This window comes from Apodemus sylvaticus, chromosome 18 (genome assembly GCF_947179515.1).
Source record: "Apodemus sylvaticus chromosome 18, mApoSyl1.1, whole genome shotgun sequence".
NCBI classification, from domain to species: Eukaryota; Metazoa; Chordata; class Mammalia; order Rodentia; family Muridae; genus Apodemus; species Apodemus sylvaticus.
The window spans coordinates 53,856,483-53,875,333 of record NC_067489.1 but is presented as its reverse complement, the minus strand read 5'-3'; the positions used below and the strand labels follow the sequence as shown (position 1 = coordinate 53,875,333).

The window sequence follows — 18,851 nt, the reverse complement described above, 5'->3', positions numbered from 1 at the left end:
TACTGTGCGAGTTCGGCCATCCAAAGTATGCTAACTTGAAATATGACAATCAATAAAGGACATATAATTGATAAGGCTTTCATGACCGTCAAGTCTCCTGAAGAAGCCGCGCGAACCGAGTGTGGAATCTGCATCTAGGAATGCCAGCATTTGGGGCAGCCTGTAGCTCGGAATGTTTAGCCGAAGTTCGAACTCTCCGCTCCAACTCTAGGTTCTTTAAATAAACCGTCGGCACGAGACGCGACCCGAGGCGCGGGCGCCGAGGCTCTGGGGCTGGAGACGCGGTTCCCGCCACTTTCTCGGGTTACTTGTGCTCCCTTCTTTCTGTGTTGGTCCGGTCGCCTTGGGAACCTTGCATTTTGCTTAGCGGCTGCTGACTGAGCCCCAGCTCGTGGACCGGCTGTGCTCTGGCTTGGACGGAGGTGGCCCTTCTGCTGTGCTCACCGAGGTTCCTGGGTTGTAGGCGAACGATCAGGTCTACCGGTTCATCCTTTTAAATCTAGAGGTAGAAAGGGAATTCGAGGTGGGACTTGCTTGGGTACCTGCTGGTATGGTTTTGGAAGTCACCAAGTGGGAAGAATCGTAGTCTGCCCTCTTAGAATTGTTTTGTGGCTGCGAATACGCCTTTAAGTTCCTTTTAGTCAAAAATACATCTAGCTCCAAAAGAATGTCTAGAATAGTAAAAGTACTCCTTCGTGTTCTCTTTGTTTTCACTTTCATGGTGTTTTTTTTTCAAAAAAGAATTCTCCATCTACTTTGAGGACTACAGATTGCTCTGCATAAAAAGAAAACTAATCTTAACATACGTATTCTAAACTCACTGCTACATTTGACTATTTTACTGAATTATTTGCAAACATTTTAACATTTTTTTTATGCGTGAACACAGCGGTGCTCCTATTCGCCCAAGCTTTCTCCCCCTCATCGAATCTTTGCATGGTATCTGTTACGGAGATTTTTTTTTTATTATTATTATTTGGTTTTTTCGAGACAGGGTTTCACTGTATAGCCCTGGCTGTCCTGGAACTCACTCTGTAGACCAGGCTGGCCTCAAACTCAGAAATCCGCCTGCCTCTGCCTCTGCATCCCAGAGTGCTGGGATTACAGGCGTGCGCCACCACCGTTCGACTACGGAGAGATTTTGTAAATTTAATTTCTACAGATTTGTATTCCCCTATCTAAAATTTGCCTTTTAGATATATCAAGCAGAATCTTAAAATCCTGGTTATCCACTGTGATTATTAAAGGCTTTTATCCTGAACAAAATGTTTTTTAGTCCTGTGACATGTTTTTAAAGACCAGTAGCAGCTATGAGATTGAGCTGGGTTTGAAACAAAACATCTTAAACTGCTGAGCTGGGGGACTAGCTCAGTGGTAGAGCTGAGTAGTATGCCAAGACCCTGAGATCAATTCCGCTTCCCCACCAAAGCCATTTTGTACTGTTCTCATGTCTTCCAGCAATTCGGTTGGTGGATTTGATTTGTTCCTAACTCTTCAGAAAGCTAGGTAGAGCAGTGAGACCTTAATGATTGAATTGGTATACTGTCTTCACTTAATATTCTATGATAAGTAATATAAAGTGAAAATGCTAATTTTAATTTTAAGTAACGGTTTATTTTTTATCTCAGAAATATGTAGAAGGTCGATTATTGGCCTTTTAACTATGGTCAAGTGTAAAGTATGTATCAGTAGTTGATCAGCTTCAATTAATAGTAATAATTTTAGTATTTACTAATTAAAGAATACTAGGAAAGCCTTTCTTAAAAACATATTTCTATGGTCTTTTTTTAAAATGTCTTTATGTTTTTTTTTCTGTCCTATCATTTCCCTTCTTCACCTACAGATACAGTACTTGAATCTTACTCTTCTTCAAAATGTGTATATTGTGCTGGTAATGAAGAGGATGTCTTCCCGGGGCATATTTTATTGTCCAAAATTTCATTGTTAGAGGTAGAGATAATGTAAAGATAAATGTATTCTAGGATACCAGCAAAAGAAAGATAGCACCGAGTATGGGATAAAATCTCATGTCTTGGGAATATGGGATATGAACAAAACTAACAGTTTTGTTGTCAGATGGGTCTTGAAGCTAAAACAAGAGCAGACCTGCAATCTTAAATCCCAGGAACAGTGTTTGTAGTTAGAACTAGAGGTGAAGAGTTCCTACTTCACCTTTCCTAGCAGTAAAGCTTGGTCTGCGAAGTCTGTCTTACCATGTTTGTATGTCTGTCTAGGCCTGGCATCTGGAACAATATGAGATAAGCCTTACTGTTTTGACTACTATGTTGTATAATTTAATTTTAGGATTTCTCCCCCCTTTTCCCCTTAAAATCCTTATTGTCTAAACATGTTATTGCTTAGTAGGTGTAGTTTAATGTTTCCAACATGGTGACCATATCAGTGCAAGGATGCTTAGCAGTGTATTCAGCAGCGTGTTCTTCTGCATGCTCAGACTGGAAATGTGAATGGTGTTCCTATAGAGACTGAATAGGTGCTCAAATCTAGGGAAATGGCTACAGAACTGGGGCGTGGCCCAGGCTCAGAATTTTGCACATTGTCAGCTTTATATACTTCCCTAGATCTATATAGATGCCGAAAAATCCCTAAGTTCATCTAATTCTTGAATTTTATTTTATTTTTTAATATCAGTGATTTCATTTTAAAGGAGCTTCAGTCTCAGAGAATTTTTTTCCTCCGGGTACTTTTGTAATTTTTCTGAGCAAGTTATTAGTAAACTCTAGGTTTGTGTTGGCATGTTTTTTAAGATGGACATCTCTGATGGGCAACCACATGAAATCCAAGCCCTGGGACTAGTGAATCTGTGCTAAATTTATCTTCATTGTTTTGTTTATTTTATATAGGTTTTATAAGCGGTAATTAATGATGGAAGCCACTTCAACTTGATTTTTTTTTCCAAGTGGTACCAGTTATGATTTGGATGGGAAGTGTCCTCCGTAGGTTCATATGTTTGATAAACTTGGTCTTCAGGTTGGGATGCTAATTTGACAGGTTGTGCAGTCTTTGGGAGGTGGAACTTAGCTAGAGGAAATTGCTTGGCGAGTGAAGCTTGAGATGATGGGTAGCCTTAGCCCAGTTCTTGGCTGTCCTCCTCTGGTCTGGTGTAATGTGGGCTGGCAGCTACTGCGCATTCCTACCACCTTCCTGCTGCCTGTCACCATGGCTTCCACACTGTGTGGATCCATAGCCCCTCAAGCATTGAGCCAATACTCTGTTTTCCACCAGTGTTCTTCTGTGAGGTGTATGGTCACAGGAAACAAGTAACGATTATAATCCATTATCACTTAAGATAAACCATTTGGGAGAGAGCTAGATGAAATGCATTGGAAGAACATAAAACAAGGCATACTTACAGCTTTTGAAAGGAAAAAATAGAGGATGAGGTTGAAGCCAACTTTGCACTTAGGGTTGAGAGTCGGCACAGTAAGCCCCTAACCTGCCACAGAAGTGCTAAGTTCTGAGGAGCAGAAGTAGGTGGTGTAACGTGCTGCGGATACACAGAGTAGATCTAGGAGATGTATGCACAGTAGGACAGAGCAGCTTCCCAGAGTGCACAGTTAACCAGGACGTCATTTCAATTTTAGATGAAAGCCTGTAAGATTATTTGACAGTTGGAGCTGAATCGGAATATAATGGCAACAGGTGACTTAAAAAGAAGCTTGCGGAAGCTAGAGCAAGTGCTTCGTTCACTAAATTACCCTAATGAGGTGGATTATGTCGGGTAAGCTATAATGCATTTGATATTTAAAACTTAGTAGTGGGTGGTTTTTTTTTTTTATTATTTTGCAAAATGTTTGAGATATATATGACATGATGGAAGTAATGTTTTGTTTTTAATGGATCTTATTTAAATTCACTTTTGGGCTAAAAGCTTTGTACGGGAACTGGCTGCCAAGCCTGATGACCCTGACTTCAATCCCCAGGCCTCACTGAAACAAATATCCAGCTCCCTCAGATCATCCTTTGTCCTTCATATGTGTACCATAGAGCCTGTGCTGTTGTGTATGCATGTGAGTGCACAGAAAACAGTTGTAATAAGTTTAAGAGAAATTTACTTGAATATATACACATCTAATGTTATAATATTTAAGTGTATATATTTAAGAAAGCAGAAAGCTGTAGGAACTTATAAGTATGAATAAAAATTGCAACCCAAGAGAATTTGGCTGTTAGTTGTGAATACATCAGTCTAGATACTGTCTCTAATTTTAAGCTCACTGGAGTATAATGGATTAAATTAATTACATAATCTGCCATTCTCTCATTCCACAGAGTAGTAGTATTTTTAATATAGCCAACATGAGTCCAGGTCTCTCTTTCAAATGTGTGTGTGTGTGTGTGTGTGTGTGTGTGTAGAAGATGGATTTGTTTCATTTATTTCATGTGTATTCTTAGTGTGGAAGGTTCTGATTAGTGGTGTTTCTTAAGGCAGCCTCCATGCTCTAAAGTTCTTATTAAATTTTGGGTGGAGAGTTGGAAAGATGCCTCAGCAGTTAAGAGTACCTGCAGCTCTTCCAGAGAAAGAGTTTACTCCCAGCAGCCCCAGCAGGTGCCTTCCGTCTGCTGTTGCTATGGGCATGCACATACAAATACCAACAAAAGGCTTTTTAAAACTTAGGGGTGGAGCTGGGGAGGTTTGCTCACACATTCTCAGCTCTGCAGAACACATTCTGTTCATAACCTCAGCTGGTTAATTGAAGATATAATTAATTTGCTTCTTTGTGCAAGATTCATCAAGTCATTATCCACCAGTAAATAAGTAGACAATTAGAAACAGGCAGGATGCGGCAGCAGATACCAAGAAGATAGGTTCATGAAAATCAGCATTAAGTAATAAGTCATAACGAATAAATAAAGATAAAGGCAACATGTGGGACCCCCTCCTACACATGAACACAAGCTGAGAAGGTTCAGCTCTCAAGGAAGCAGAACCGGTCATCACAGCATAAGCTCTTTCCAGTTGTGTCCTTCATTTGTAACTTAGAGTTCATAGATCAATGTTTGCAGGTTTGTGTAAGAATAAGTGTGTTAATGTAGCAAATGTTACAAAGTATGAAATCTTGTGGACAACTGTAAGGTAGTACTTTCTTGTCATTTATAGGAGATCAAGTGAGAATATACTTTAGAAAAGCTATAAAAATGGTAGGAGATGGCTGTACAGCAGTGGTGAGGCTCTGAGCACATGGAAATGAACAGCACTGTTTGATAATCTGATCAGAATGGCTCAGAGTAGCATAGAGTCTGGAGAGCCATGCATTTCTTCATTACTGCGTCTATAGTGATAACCAAGGTATTGCAACACTGCTGGCTACCCTCAATCACCCAAGTTCGGCCCTGTGTGAATTACGTCTTTTCGCTTCCCCGGCAGCCTGATGAAGGGAGACACAGCAGCATCCTTGCCCATCATCAGCTACTCTCTTACCTCATACTCCCCTCACGTAGCAGAGCTTCTCATGGAGTCCAGTGTCGAGCTCATAGCGAAGAACGACGTGCGCTTCACAGACACCGTCTATAAGGTAGGCTCAGTTATGAGACAATCAGTTCTCTATTGAGTGATTTTTAAATTAATACTCTAGCGATAACTAGCGAAATGCAGGTGCGTGTTGACTCTTACCAGTGGTATATACGCCCTGAGAAACGCACCAATAGGCAGTTTTATCATTGGGAAAATATCAGAGTGTGTTTGCAGAGACCTAGATGGTGTCTGTATACTTAGCCTGTTGCCCTTGGGCTACAACCTTGTAATGTATCCTGTTCTGAATACTGTGTGAATTATAGTGCAGTCTAAGTATTTATGTGTCTAAACATGGAAGTCATGAAGCTTAATTACTAGGCCATAGGGAAAAAATTTAGCTTCATTATACTCTGGGGCTATTACCATATGTAGTCATGTGTCACACGTGTGTATACTTGACCGAATATTTTCATAGTTGTTTATTTCATTAAAATGTGGTCTCTATTGCAATAAACATATAATTCCTGTTTGCTTTTCAACATTTCCTATTAATTATGGCAACTGGTAAACGTTTGTCGTTGGCTGTAATTTGCCTGCTTTCTATGAAATATTAAATGTTTGTATACTGGAGGAAGCAAGAGAGAGCTGATAGTCCACGAGCTTCTGTATTAATTACTTATACAGAGTGAAACTTTCATTGTTTGTTCCTTGAGATTTGAGACAAGATCTTATATTTGCAGTAGATCTAGTCTAGACACTTGAGACTGAATTGATCTCAGTTGAGTTTGATTTTTAAAAACTTTGTTTACCATTAATTTTATCAAGTACTATGATTTTTTTTGTGCGTGTTTGTTTGTTTTGTTTGAGACAGGATCTCACTAGCTCTGGCTGTCCAAAAGTGCTCACCTCTTGTCCCTCTTCCCCTACCTCTTCCTCTCCTCTTCCTCTCCCTCTCCTTTTCCCTTCTGCCCCCCACCCAACATATCCCTAGAAACTTGTCTCATTTCTGGGCATAATTCAACACCAACTCTATACTTTTAGTACATTTACTGATGGCTTGATATTTCTCTCAAAGGTAGTTATTACCTTCTAATCAGGTGGCTATGTAATTTCGAATTAAACAAATAAATTGTTTCTAATCATTACCTTTATTCCTTTGCAGCTTCTTCGTGATCAATTTGATTATAAACCGATTTTGACAAAAAAGCAATTTATACAGTCTGGATTTGCTGAATGGAAAATTGAAATTGTCTGTGATATATTGAATTGTGTGATGAAAAAACACAAGGAATTGATTGGCCTTGACAAGGTAATTTTACAAATAGATTTTAGTTCTAACTGGTGCTAAAAACTCCAATATTTGAATTGACAGAAAATTATTTAAAAGTGCACAGTCGTTTGACTCACTGGGCCAAGTAGTTCTTTAGACTCCAATGATTAGAGAAAGAATTCAAGGGCCTTCGTAGAAAAGACTTAAGTGTAGAAACAGATTTACTGAAGCAGAAGCAACAGTGCTTTTCCTCAGGGAAGGAGTGGGCAGCTAAGCTTGGTTGGTGAGTACTCAAGCTGTCACACACCTGAGTGTTTTATGAACCGAGGGAATTCCCAGTATTAATGCTCTATGCATAATTGTGGAATTGTCTAGGAATTCAAGGGCACATCTCGGAGCTAGGATTAGTTTCTACCAAAAATGGATTGTGTAAAACCAAGATGGGAATTCAAAGGGAGGTAAATGTGTTAAACCACAGAGGTGCTGAGGAGTCCTCCCTCTAACTTTTATGTCTCAGAATCTCCTCTGTAGGACAAATATTTCACAGCTAGCTTCTTGCCAAGGACAGGTCACTGCAATACCCGGATGTCCTACAGTCTGGCCTAGATAAAGCCATAAGCAACTAGTTAATCTAAATCTCATTGTTCCATACAGCCCACATATCAGATGCCATAGTTGCTCCATTATACACATATAGGGTATAAACCATCAAGGATCCTAATTTCTCCAATGCTAGTCATGTGTCTTATACATTATGATCTGTAACTAAATGAACAGTTCAAAGATAATGTATTTTTGACACTTTTTTTAAAGTTTTTGCTTTATTTTCTTATTTATTTTTGTTTGTTTTTTAACCATTTAGCCCAGGCTGCCTCATAGTTTCTGTGTAACTAAAGCTGGCCTCAGTCCTCCTTCCCCAGTCTTATGTGTGTGGGGTTAAACTGCCACCATACCAGTCTCACTTAAGGTCACAAGAAACAAACAAACCAATCGTGCTTCCTTCTTCCACTGTTTGCTATTATGAAAACTAAGAATTTAAATAATAGAATTGAAATGTAGAGCATACTTTTCTACAAAATGTATTACTTTGTCTTCTTCTTTTCCTTTCTTAGAATACATCATGCCTAAAGAAGAAGAACATTTCTGAGAAGCCAGAACCTTGTTCAAGCAGTGAGAAGCGCCCTGCAGAGGCTGTTGGCATCGACATCACGGGCAGGTTCATGACGTCAGGAAAGGTGTGAAAAGAAAAGGAACAGAAGCATCTGTGTGCAGCAGAGATAGAGTTCTCCACCGCAGCAGGCAGCACGGGATACGAGGCGTTTTATTAGTGCATTCTAGTCTCTTACAGGCCTTTCTTTCATTTATTTGTGCGTTTGGATCACATACTCCCCTCGTTGCTCTCTCCTACCCACTTCCCTTTCCTCCCCGCGGTCTCAGCAGGTGGCTTCTTAGCACCTGTGATGTTTGGGACCATTCCTAAACTTGTGGGAAGTGGAAACAGGAAAAATTGAATAGGCTTTATATTTCTAATGTTGAATTCTTTTTCATTTCTCAGATAAAATGTAGTAATGTTATATTATAAAGGCATTGACGTGTTTTTAAAAATATATTTATTTTATGTGGTTGTATATCAGAAGGAAGCAAAAAAAAGCATGTTGTCCCTGGGAACTAGAGTCATGTATGGTTGTGAGTGTCCGTGTGAATATTGGGAACCAAACCTGTGTCTTTTGCAAGAGTTTGTGGTTTTTAACCTTTCCAGCCCTCAAGCCTTAAGAGTAACTATATAATCTTAATTATATATCTGATCATCCCTAAAAAGGAGTGTGTATATATTAAGTAATCCATTAGTAACAAGAGTGATTACGATGATTCTTTAGATGCAATGAAAACCAAGCGTATAGTTTCTCTAGTAATCTGGCTTTGAGTGTTCTTTCTTCATAGGTATACATTGTCTCTGTCTTTGTCTGTTTTGAGCACCTGTGGCTAAATGAATCTAATACATTTAGAGATAGCAGATTTTCATATCCAAGGGGACCTCTAAGCTAATATTCCCTTTTAATAATAAATATACTTCCAGCTATTTTCCTCTTGGGGTGAGAGGGCAGAATACAGATTAATAATCATAAATTAGATAAAAGATATAAATTGTTTCTAAATAAAGTGAAATACATAGAATTACTTATTCTTTAATCCAAAATACATGACTAGAAAAGCTTTGATACCAGAAATAACTACTAAAAAGCTGGTAGTATTCATAAACATAATTTATATTTCTTTGTTGACAGAGAAGTTGGATCAGTGCTGAAGCAAATTGTCTCCTTCCTGATGCCTCATGTCATGTAGATGGTTTAGATTTCTTCATGTGTTAGGGTTTTTCCATGTCTATGCAGACAGTCCATAATAGACATACAGACAGTGGGCCTAAGTTTGAAGTCATTCTAAGTAATTCCCTTTTTACGGTGTTTTGAACTTTCAGCTAAAGAAAATCTATATATTGTGATTTGATCAATAGCAAAAATTATAGTGAGTCCTCACACAGATGTTATTTAACTTGTAAATTATGTCACAACTTTTGTTTGTTTGTTTATTCATTGACTGATTCTCACTGTATCGCCCAGATTGGCCTGTCCCTTACAACCCTGCTGTCTGGGCTCTGTGCATGCTGGGGTTATGGTTGTGTGTTACCACACCTAATAGTTATTTTTGTTTTTTGTTTTTAAGTTTTTATCATAATACTTCAAACATCTACAAAAGCACAGATTAACCTGCTTCAACAAATCATCATACCCTTGCTAATTGTTTCATCTTTACTATAACCACTTTCTCCAGTATTTTGAAACCAAGCTAAACATATTTAAAATGTATTTCAGTATTCAACCTAAGACATAAGAAAGCTTTTAAAAAGCCGAACCATGTCTCCTAAGCACTTATAAAATATGTTAATATTAGCATGTTACATTGTGATACATTATTGTGGTAATTTAAATGTCTTTAAATCTTTATACAGTTTGTCTAGAGTATATGTAAAGGAATCGTGGCAGTAGATCATGGAAGTGTCTGTTGGTGTTTGTCTCTGCAGAAGAAAGCTGTGGTCATCCGCCACCTGTACACTGAAGAGAAGGCCGGCGTTCCTGAAGGGATGGTAACCTCAGCAGGAGTGAGTGAGGGCTGTGCGGAGTCTGAAGAGCAGAGTTCTGACAGTCGAATTCCCGAGGCCCAGGCCCCTGAGGTCAAGGCTGAGCTGCAGGTAAGCACTGGCGGGCTCTTTAACACAGTTGTCTTAAATTATGGCATCTATGTTATTACTTAAGAATGAATCAGTCTTACTCAGTGGGAGTCAGTGGATTCCAGTTTTCAGATCTGTCTGCAGTTTCCCTCCTGAGTTAGAAGTAAAGCAAAGAGAAATGAAGAAAAGGTACCTGCACCAGGGAAATTACAGTCTAGCAAGGCAGATGTGCTGCTTCCCATGGTAGAGTTCTCTAAGCTTGCCGTTTTATCTCCATTTCCCTTTTGTCATCAAAGGGAGTTTTGCTGTGTTTTTCCCCAAGGGGCGTGGTCTCACCATGTAGCCTCGGATGACTTTATGTAGCTCAAGGTGTCTTCTAATTGCAAAACCACCTAGCCTTCTGCCTAGCCTTTGTGTGGTAGGGTTACAGATGTATGCTATCCCCTGACTCCTTGCTAGTTTTCCATTTCTGTTACTCCTTCTCGACCCAAGCACCGTTATGTATATGATCTCCACTGTTTCTGATACAGTGCTCATATCTTGGGATCTTTATACACTTTGGGTTACAGTTAGATTTATGAAAGTTTATTTATGGGCCTACTTTGAGCTATGTGACACTCTAAGTGATGAGCATATTGTCATTTTGTCTTGCTTATTTCCTCTTACGTTTGTATTAGGCATTGCTTCAAGAAACTAAGTAATGACAGTTGTACTACCTAATGTGCAAATGATTTCACAAGTCGTTGCTGTCAAAATGAAGTCACTAGGGTCACATCTGAGGGACTAGTGTTAAGGTCCAGTGTGTCTGGAGGAAGGCTCTGTCCTCCCACTGTGCTCCTTCCTGACTTATCAAAACAGCACAAATGGATGGAACTGTCACTTCATAGCATCTGTGGCCTCGCTTGTCATTTTAGGATATGTGTGACAATCCTGAGATTACCGCACTGCAGACCGCCCTGGCTGAGTGTCAAGAGAAGCTGAAGCAGCTGACGTGGATAGAGAAACGGCTCGAGTGTTTGGAAGCTACGGCGAGCGGGAAAGTGATGGTGGATGAGAAGGCCTGGAACAACCTGCTAAGCCGCGTCACTCTTCTTGAAACAGAGATGCTGCTGTCCAAAAAGGTATCGCTGTGGAGAGCTGTCTCTGCAGTGAAGTGCTCATCTCATTACGTCTCTGTACTCTGTTGGAAATGTTGCATGAGAGGATACTTACGAAATAAATGTCTAGTTCGAATAAAGTCTGCTTAAGTTTAACAAGTTTCATTATACTTCTTGTGGCTGTTTTCCTCTCAAGTAAGATACTTTGAAAAACCTGTAAGTTGAGATTTTAGTGATTAATAGATTAATACTTAAAATACTTAGGATGAGGTAAGAACTTTTTGAAAAACTTAAAATTATTTTATTTTATATTTTATATTATTTGTATTTTAGTAGGACAGAAAAAGTTGTAGAAAAGGTAAAACTTCAAATTCCAAGTTTTTCTTCTTTATGCATTAACTTGAATCATAAAGTGAACTTAATAGAAACAGTTATCAAATTTATTCTTCAGTCACTGTTCTGTTGCTGTGAAGACACACCATGACCAAGGCAGCCATGGTGGGAGGGGGCGGGGACGGCAGCACTCACTGAGAGCTGTGTCCTGATGGCCAAGAATCAGACTGGGCCAGGCAGGGCCCTTGACCCTCACAGCCCACCCCTCGTGACTCATGTCCTCCAACAAAGGCCACATCTCCTAATCCTTCTCAATTAGTGTCCCTCCTTGGTGACTAAGCATTTAAATATGTGAGTCTGTGGGGCCATTCTTATTCAAACCTCCACAGCTACCATTCCTTTCTATAGTCTGAGAAATCTCTCTTATTTCTTAGGATTTCAGTTTCTAGTCTCTTCCTTTTGGAGACTGCAGTTAGAGATTCAAGAACATTACTGTCTGCTTCTGCATCTAAATGGTTGTTTCTTACACAGGAATATATATTATTTGTAAACAAATTTATTCAAACTAGACATATTTTGTATCAGCAGTGTAAATTGAAACACCTTTTCGTTGTATTCTAAATATTTGCCTGTACATTCCAGAATGAATCTGTAGAGCGTAATACGACAAGTGAAGACTGTGAGTCAATCAGTGATGTGGATGTTGCGCCCTATGGTAAGTTCTTAAATTGTTTTAGTACTGTTGGCTTTAAACGTGATGAGAACAGTAGTTTTTATGGACATTTGGCATCTTTAGCATTCTCATCCGTGTGTCTGTGTGTGTGTTTGTGTATATCAAATTTCCTTCTCAATCACTCTCCACATTATTCTTTGAGATAAAGCCCTCACTGGACCTGGAGCTCACCAGCTTGGCTGTACTTGCTAGCCAGCAAGCTCCCAGGATCCCCTTCTCGCCATCACCCTACAGTCAGACTGGAGATGCAAGCCACTACATCTGATTTTAAAAACAAAAACAAAACAAAACAAAACATGGTTCTGGAAATCAAATTAAGCAAATTTACTGATCTTTATCTCCAGTTTTTATTACACATTTCTATTAATAAAATAAAATTACAGAGCTCTTAGAGAAAAGAAAACAGAGAACCACAGACTGCCTAGAATTACTTATAATAGAGTATATGTCTTTCAGAGTATAAAGGATAAATGTATTCTGGTGTACAGTCTTGCTGACCTTGGGGGATTTTTACTTTGAATCAAGCTAGAAGACCGTAGTGCAGTCCATAAGAAAAGCAGACCTCTAAAGGTCCTGCTCACTGATGGTGATACAGTGAGAACACTGTAGAGCCAGGGGCCTTGTCTATGCCACAACCTCCTACAGGGAATCTCCTGTTACTGAGCATCAAGGATCTCGGGTTTCAACAACAGCTTTTATTCTTTTGAGTCTTAATTTAGAAAAACAATGGGCCACATTTTATTTCATAGCATGATTAAATTATGTTTGTAAAAAGGATGACTTCTACAATTGACAGTATATCATGAGGTTAAATTTCAGAATATAGATGTATAACATCATTAGATCTTTTCAGCTACTATATATTTAACAGTCTGCATTTTACAATATGCAATTTAAGGCAATTCATTGTTCTAGCTGCCATATTAACTCACTTAGTTCCTAATACAACCATGTAAAATAAGTACATATTATTAAGCATTATGCGACTGTCTCAAATAAGGAAGATGAGATTCACTGAAACTCATTGGTGACTATGCCAGTAGCCACACAGTCACTGAATGGTGAGCAGAATTGAATTGTGGCAAATTACTCTGATAGGTTTCCTCAACACTACACAGTTAGTGCAAATACGGCTATATCTCCCAGAAGACAATTTCAGTCGTTACATTAGTTATTTAGGATGCTTTTTAAATTATTAAATTTAGCATGTGCTGCAGATTTCATGTTAGGAAGCATGTTGCCATTTTCTTATTGTCATTCATAGTTCAATATCAAAATTCAAATGTAAAACTCATAAGAGCATAAATTTTTGACCTGTGATCTGTCTAGCACAAAAAGAAAAAGTAATGCCTGTAACTTCTGTCCCCACTGTGTGTATGTATTAGAGTTCAAGCATTTGCTTGCCCAAAGAGCACTCTGCCTGTTGTTTACAAAACACTACCTTTTCCAAGTTCACTTGCGCCTGTTCTGATGTACTCACTGTGCATGCCCCAGTCTAAGCTGGGGTGCCAGGATTCAGAATAGGTTTAGATTCTGATGAAAGTGAATACCTGGTACCCTAGAGGTTACAGTCTGACCTAAGACTTCCCAGAGCCTTGTGCACCACACTCTGTAAAGGAAACCCAGGCTGTCTCCATTAGCTGCAGAGCACAATGCTGGGTCTCATTCTGATCTTACGATTGTATTCAATAAGGAGTTGGGGAGGTTCCACATGTGTTTTCCCTCTATCACACATATGTAACGCAATGGGAACTGTAAGAATCTGTGTCTTGGGGGTGGGTGGGTTATGTTGGAGACCATGTAGGAAAGGAGGAGCCTCTGATCTGCGTGCTCTGGGGAGCAGCAGTCATGTGCTGATCCATGAAAGGCCCTGAGGTCCAGCTAAGGAGATGCGCTTGTGTTAGTGGCGAGGGCTGTGTCGGGCTGTTTTTGTGACTGAATAGTGACCTTGGTTAGTCTCTGAAGACATGGCAGTGGTTTACTTCTCTGCGTTTCATGAGTTCAGGTGAAATTGTGGTCTCTTAAATACTATTTATTAGCACATACTGTTACTTGGGTATCAATTGCCAGGCAGGCCAACCAACTGTCAAGGCCTGTCCTCTTATCCTGGAGTCATAGAAATATTTTAGCTAATATTTTCAGATTTATATTTCAGAAAGATTCTCATATAAGGAGAATAGTGATCAACTAGAGGGAACTAAAGCACACAGGTTTGTTAGTGATCATTTTTCAGGACAATAATGAGGAATTTACTAGGACACTGAAGATAATGAGCAAGTAAACTACTAGAGTGAGCTGTGGTTATAGTATAAATAGTGAGCTGTGGTTACAGGGGAAGGCCGACCTTACGCTGTGCTTGGGTTCCAGGTGTTGTTAGTCTTTAACAGAAGATGGGAGGAAAGGTGAGAAGGCACATAAAACGTACTGACTTCACTTTGACTATCATTTTTATGTGTGAACTACTTACCAAACATCTCCACAGCTTAGGTCTTGACTTGTAAGTACTGGCTTGCAAGTTATTGAAGCCTGAAGAGCCCTATTTGCTCTATTGCTAGTAAAATATAATCCTCCAGAGTTGGCCATGAGCCCACAATCAGTGGTCACGTGAGAGTCGGGTAAAATATCTAGTGTCTCTGCATCAGTGGCACTCCTTGTCACAAGCAGCCCCTCCCCTGACCCCACTGGCGTTCCCTTGGCCCAGCTTCAGGAGCTCAGGGTGGGGTCGTTGCTGCTCCTTTTCTGTATGTGGTTACCCATTCTTAATCTTCTGCAGCATGGCCAAGAAACTGTTTAAACTAGTAGGATTTTACTAAGAGTGCAGGAAGACAGACCTGTAATGAGCATTATAAGCACTTAGCTGATCTGGTACTAAATATGTGTGACCCTCACTAACCTCTGGGGCCGCGGATGGCATGTCTGTCTGAGTAGCCGCCTAGCTTGCCAAATGCTAACCATCTTTTACATGAAGTGGTGAGATGCCTCAAAAATCCAGGCCCCAAGTTCAGGGTGAGGAGAGCTGTTCTTATCAGCCATCTTCTCAACCCTGCGTGCTTGTGCCTCTTCTCCTTCAGGACAGCATAGGAGATGGTCAGAGCCTTCGGAGAACAGCTGTCTCTACCAGAAGAAGATAATCACATATTTAGAGGCATGGAAGTTAGAGTTTCTACTGAGTTTCAAATTACTTCTTAACGTTGCTAAGTTCCTACAGCTCCTATAAGCACCCGGGTGTACTTAGTCTTCAGAGCTGTAACATGCAACCTTGTTAGTCTCAGCTAATTGGATCACAAGTACACTTCTAACCCAGCAAAGAGCAGTACAAAAGGTGTCAAGTCTAGTGGCATTTCTTAGAATTTTTTAACACCAAAATTAGTCACTTGGATCATGATAAGCTTGGGCTATTTTACTTAGGCTGAGTTTATTCAAGAGAATAAGCTGAGAAAACCATTCCACAGTGAAAAACAGCAGGCTGGAGGAGACAACAGGCTGTCAAGGAAGATTTGGCTGTATCAGATAAAAAGCATTTGTTTAATCCATGAGTATTGATCCTTTAGCATCCAGGAAGACATACAATAAATGTTCTTTATGAAAACCAGTTTAAATGACTTATTTTTGGCTTCATTTGTTTAGTCAAATTTTTAAATAGGCATCATTGATAGAAAAATGTATCTGTGTGTGCTGTTCAGTAATTGATGGAGTTAAAGAGAAAAATGTGCTTTTATTTTGCCACATTGATATTAGACTATCTGACATAGGTTTTTTGTTGTTGTTGTTGTTGTTATTTAAAGAACCTAGATCTTGAATCAACTTTTTTAAACATTGTTAACTCAAGATTGGATTCCTTTAGATATTAATATATATTTATTATATATATTATATACATATTATTGTGTTATATATTATAACATATAAATACACAATATATAATATAGATAAACATAATATGTTTGTATTTTATGATTACTATATATTATGTATATTTTATTATATATAACATATGCATATATGCATAATTGCTTATAATTTTTATATGATAAATATATGTAATATGTGATTAAAATATAATATATAATATTTGATTATACTATATAATATATTAGTGTGATATTAATCATATTAGTATATATAATATATAAGTAATACATTTATATTGTTTATGTTTATGTTGTATATGATGTAATATATGATATATTTTCTATTTTGTATGATGTGTAAAAATATAAATGTTTATATCATTTATATATTATATTTATTTTATGTATTATATTCATGTAATAATATATAACATATTTATACATTATATTTATATTATTTATACAATGATATAAAATATTTATATGCTATATAAATATATTATAAATTTATATGTGTAAATATACATATTATATTTATATATATAATGCATATATTTAGTCAGTTTTTGTAATAATTGCCACCAGCCACAAAACAAAGATAAAGCAATTTGAAATTACTTCAACATTGCTATAATAAAGCATTGTGAAAAGTCTCTCAGTATTGAATTGTTATAGATGTCACCATTTTAAGAAAGGAACACATTAGTAAGTAGTTTATATATTTTTTAAAATATATTCATTCATGTATCTTCTATATATGAGTGCTCTATCTTCATGCACATCAGAATCCCATTACAGATCATTGTGATTGCTGGGAATTGAACTCCAGTTGTGAAGAGTCAAGTACTGCTGACTGCTGAGCCATCTCTCTAGTCCCACATAGTTTATAGTTTAAATTACTAACAGTCCTATATACTTAAAGTGATTCATATCATGCTGAAGGTAAAATGATTTTGGATTTTGGGTGTCAGGGGAAACAGGGTTTTTCTATATTTCTTAGATCAGCCATGAACTCATGATTCTCAGCTTCCTAAGTATATGTGATTACGAGCATGCACCACAGAGCCCAGATGTACTCTAAAATTTTTATTAGACAATTTTTAGCATCTGCCTTTACCAGAATGAAAAGTATGAAAAACTCATTTTATCTGTACCAGATAACCATTTTATATTCATTCATTTTATTTGTAAATATTAGGCTCCTCTGTGTAATGGAAAGATATCCTAAAATAGAATTTCTTCACAGATAAAAACTGCAGTGTTGGGGGACCAGCAAGTAACTATCACTCATCTGGCTATAGTGCAGTATCATGGGAAACAACGCCCAGAAGCTCCACTGTTAATTATTGTGTCTTGAGAGATTTTTCAGAGGTAAGAGAAGCTATCAACTGCTTATATGATTTCTAAGGTGGAGAAGAATCAAGTATTGTTGTTAGTATATACTAGTAGAGAATACTGTTGGCAAGAAAATGCTAAATTACAAATGTAACCTCTCCCAGGGTCTTTGTGTGGACTAGAGTCACTTTGTGCAGAGTTTAAGTATTTTCTATATCCGTGGTCTGTCTTTGAGGACTGTTCACTTTGAGAAATTGCCTAAATTTGTTGCTTTTTAAATTAAAGGAAACAACTATCCAGAAAATGGAAAGGATGAAAAAAATGTAAGTAACAGAGAGGGCGAGAGAAACCATCGCTGTACAGCAGCTGCCCTGGCACACAGTGTGTGTATGTGTGTGTGTGTGTGTGTGTGTGTGTGTGTGTGTGTGTGTGTGTGTGTGCGCGTGCGCGCGCACGCCTTGAGGTCTCAGTCAGACTCAGTGGATCATAGGTCTGCTTCCAGTTGTGTTAGGGGAGATGAGTCATTGTGCTGGTTTCCAGGAAACGATGCAACACACTATCCACAGAGGTGATCACAGTTACAGAGGGCAGAGGTGTTTGGGTTGATAATTAATTCACTTTTTCTACTTGTGACAATAAATTTACCAAACCGTCATGAGCCTGTAGCTCGATAGCTGGGAGACAGTTCAAGCGTTAGTCCTGCTGGTCTTAGTGTGCTATTGATGAAGGCGCAGTGCTGATGCTTTCGCTGGGGTGGTACGTCTGGTTTTGGCAAAGAGCAGTATGAAGGAAATATATGATGAAATGGTATCACAATATTATGCACCCTACTGCCTTAAAAAGTACAAAGTTCTTTGACATCAGCAAACTTCTAAAATACCTTAGGCTATGAGGATTGACTTATTTTTGCTCTCTTATATGTACCTATATTAATAGTAATTATTCATAAAATAAGAGAAAACACTGAGTTTATCTTAGGGCCAGAATCATAAATCTGACAAAGTCCTGCCCTCCATTATGAGCCAGGCCCTTAGCTAACACACACACTTGTTCTGTTCCAGGTTTGAGGAGACCGCGGAGTTACTGAAATGCTCGAGTCGCTAACTGTAGAACTTCAGCTACTTATATATTCTATATTTAAGAATTCTGTGTATAGTTTTAATATATGATAGTTTTTATTAAGAATTTGGATTCTATTTGATATGTGATTTTTTTCATTCTCAAATAAATACTTTTAATATTTTCAATTGTAATTGTGCTGATTTTCTCTTCCAGTTTTCTTAGCATTTCTTAGCATTCTTAGATTTTCTTGTATTTCAGTGCAGTGCTCTTACAGAGTGGAGTCATTACAGCAGGCTCTGTGGGTTTGTGTTGACATTTACTGGCAGTGTGCTATGTAATGTGTTTTTGAAAGTGTGGACTGGAAGACCCTGGTCTGCATCCTGCTGGAGATATTCCAACCGGGACTGGCATATTGTACCCAGGAGGTTCTCATATGTTACAGTCTTAGTGTATGTGCTGGTGAATACGTTG

The 18,851-nt window shown here is 38.4% G+C and overlaps 1 protein-coding gene across 6 annotated transcripts; it reads left to right on the top strand.

The window, feature by feature from the left end:
- The first annotated feature begins 115 nt into the window (after positions 1-115).
- Cep44 (centrosomal protein 44) lies at positions 116-18,565 on the top strand. Of its 6 annotated transcripts, none has more exons than XM_052162896.1 (11): positions 116-475; positions 3,630-3,739; positions 5,387-5,534; positions 6,636-6,782; positions 7,856-7,978; positions 9,823-9,990; positions 10,884-11,090; positions 12,042-12,114; positions 17,230-17,354; positions 17,604-17,641; positions 18,380-18,565. In XM_052162896.1, exons 2-11 carry the CDS (start codon positions 3,651-3,653, stop codon positions 18,420-18,422), a joined length of 1,161 nt encoding a protein of 386 aa, XP_052018856.1. In that variant the 5' UTR covers positions 116-475; positions 3,630-3,650; the 3' UTR covers positions 18,423-18,565. The 6 variants fall into 6 exon arrangements, with proteins under 6 accessions (XP_052018856.1, XP_052018855.1, XP_052018852.1 ...); XM_052162895.1 differs by having other exon boundaries at positions 116-505; XM_052162892.1 differs by having other exon boundaries at positions 118-505; positions 3,603-3,739.
- The last annotated feature ends 286 nt before the right edge of the window (positions 18,566-18,851 follow it).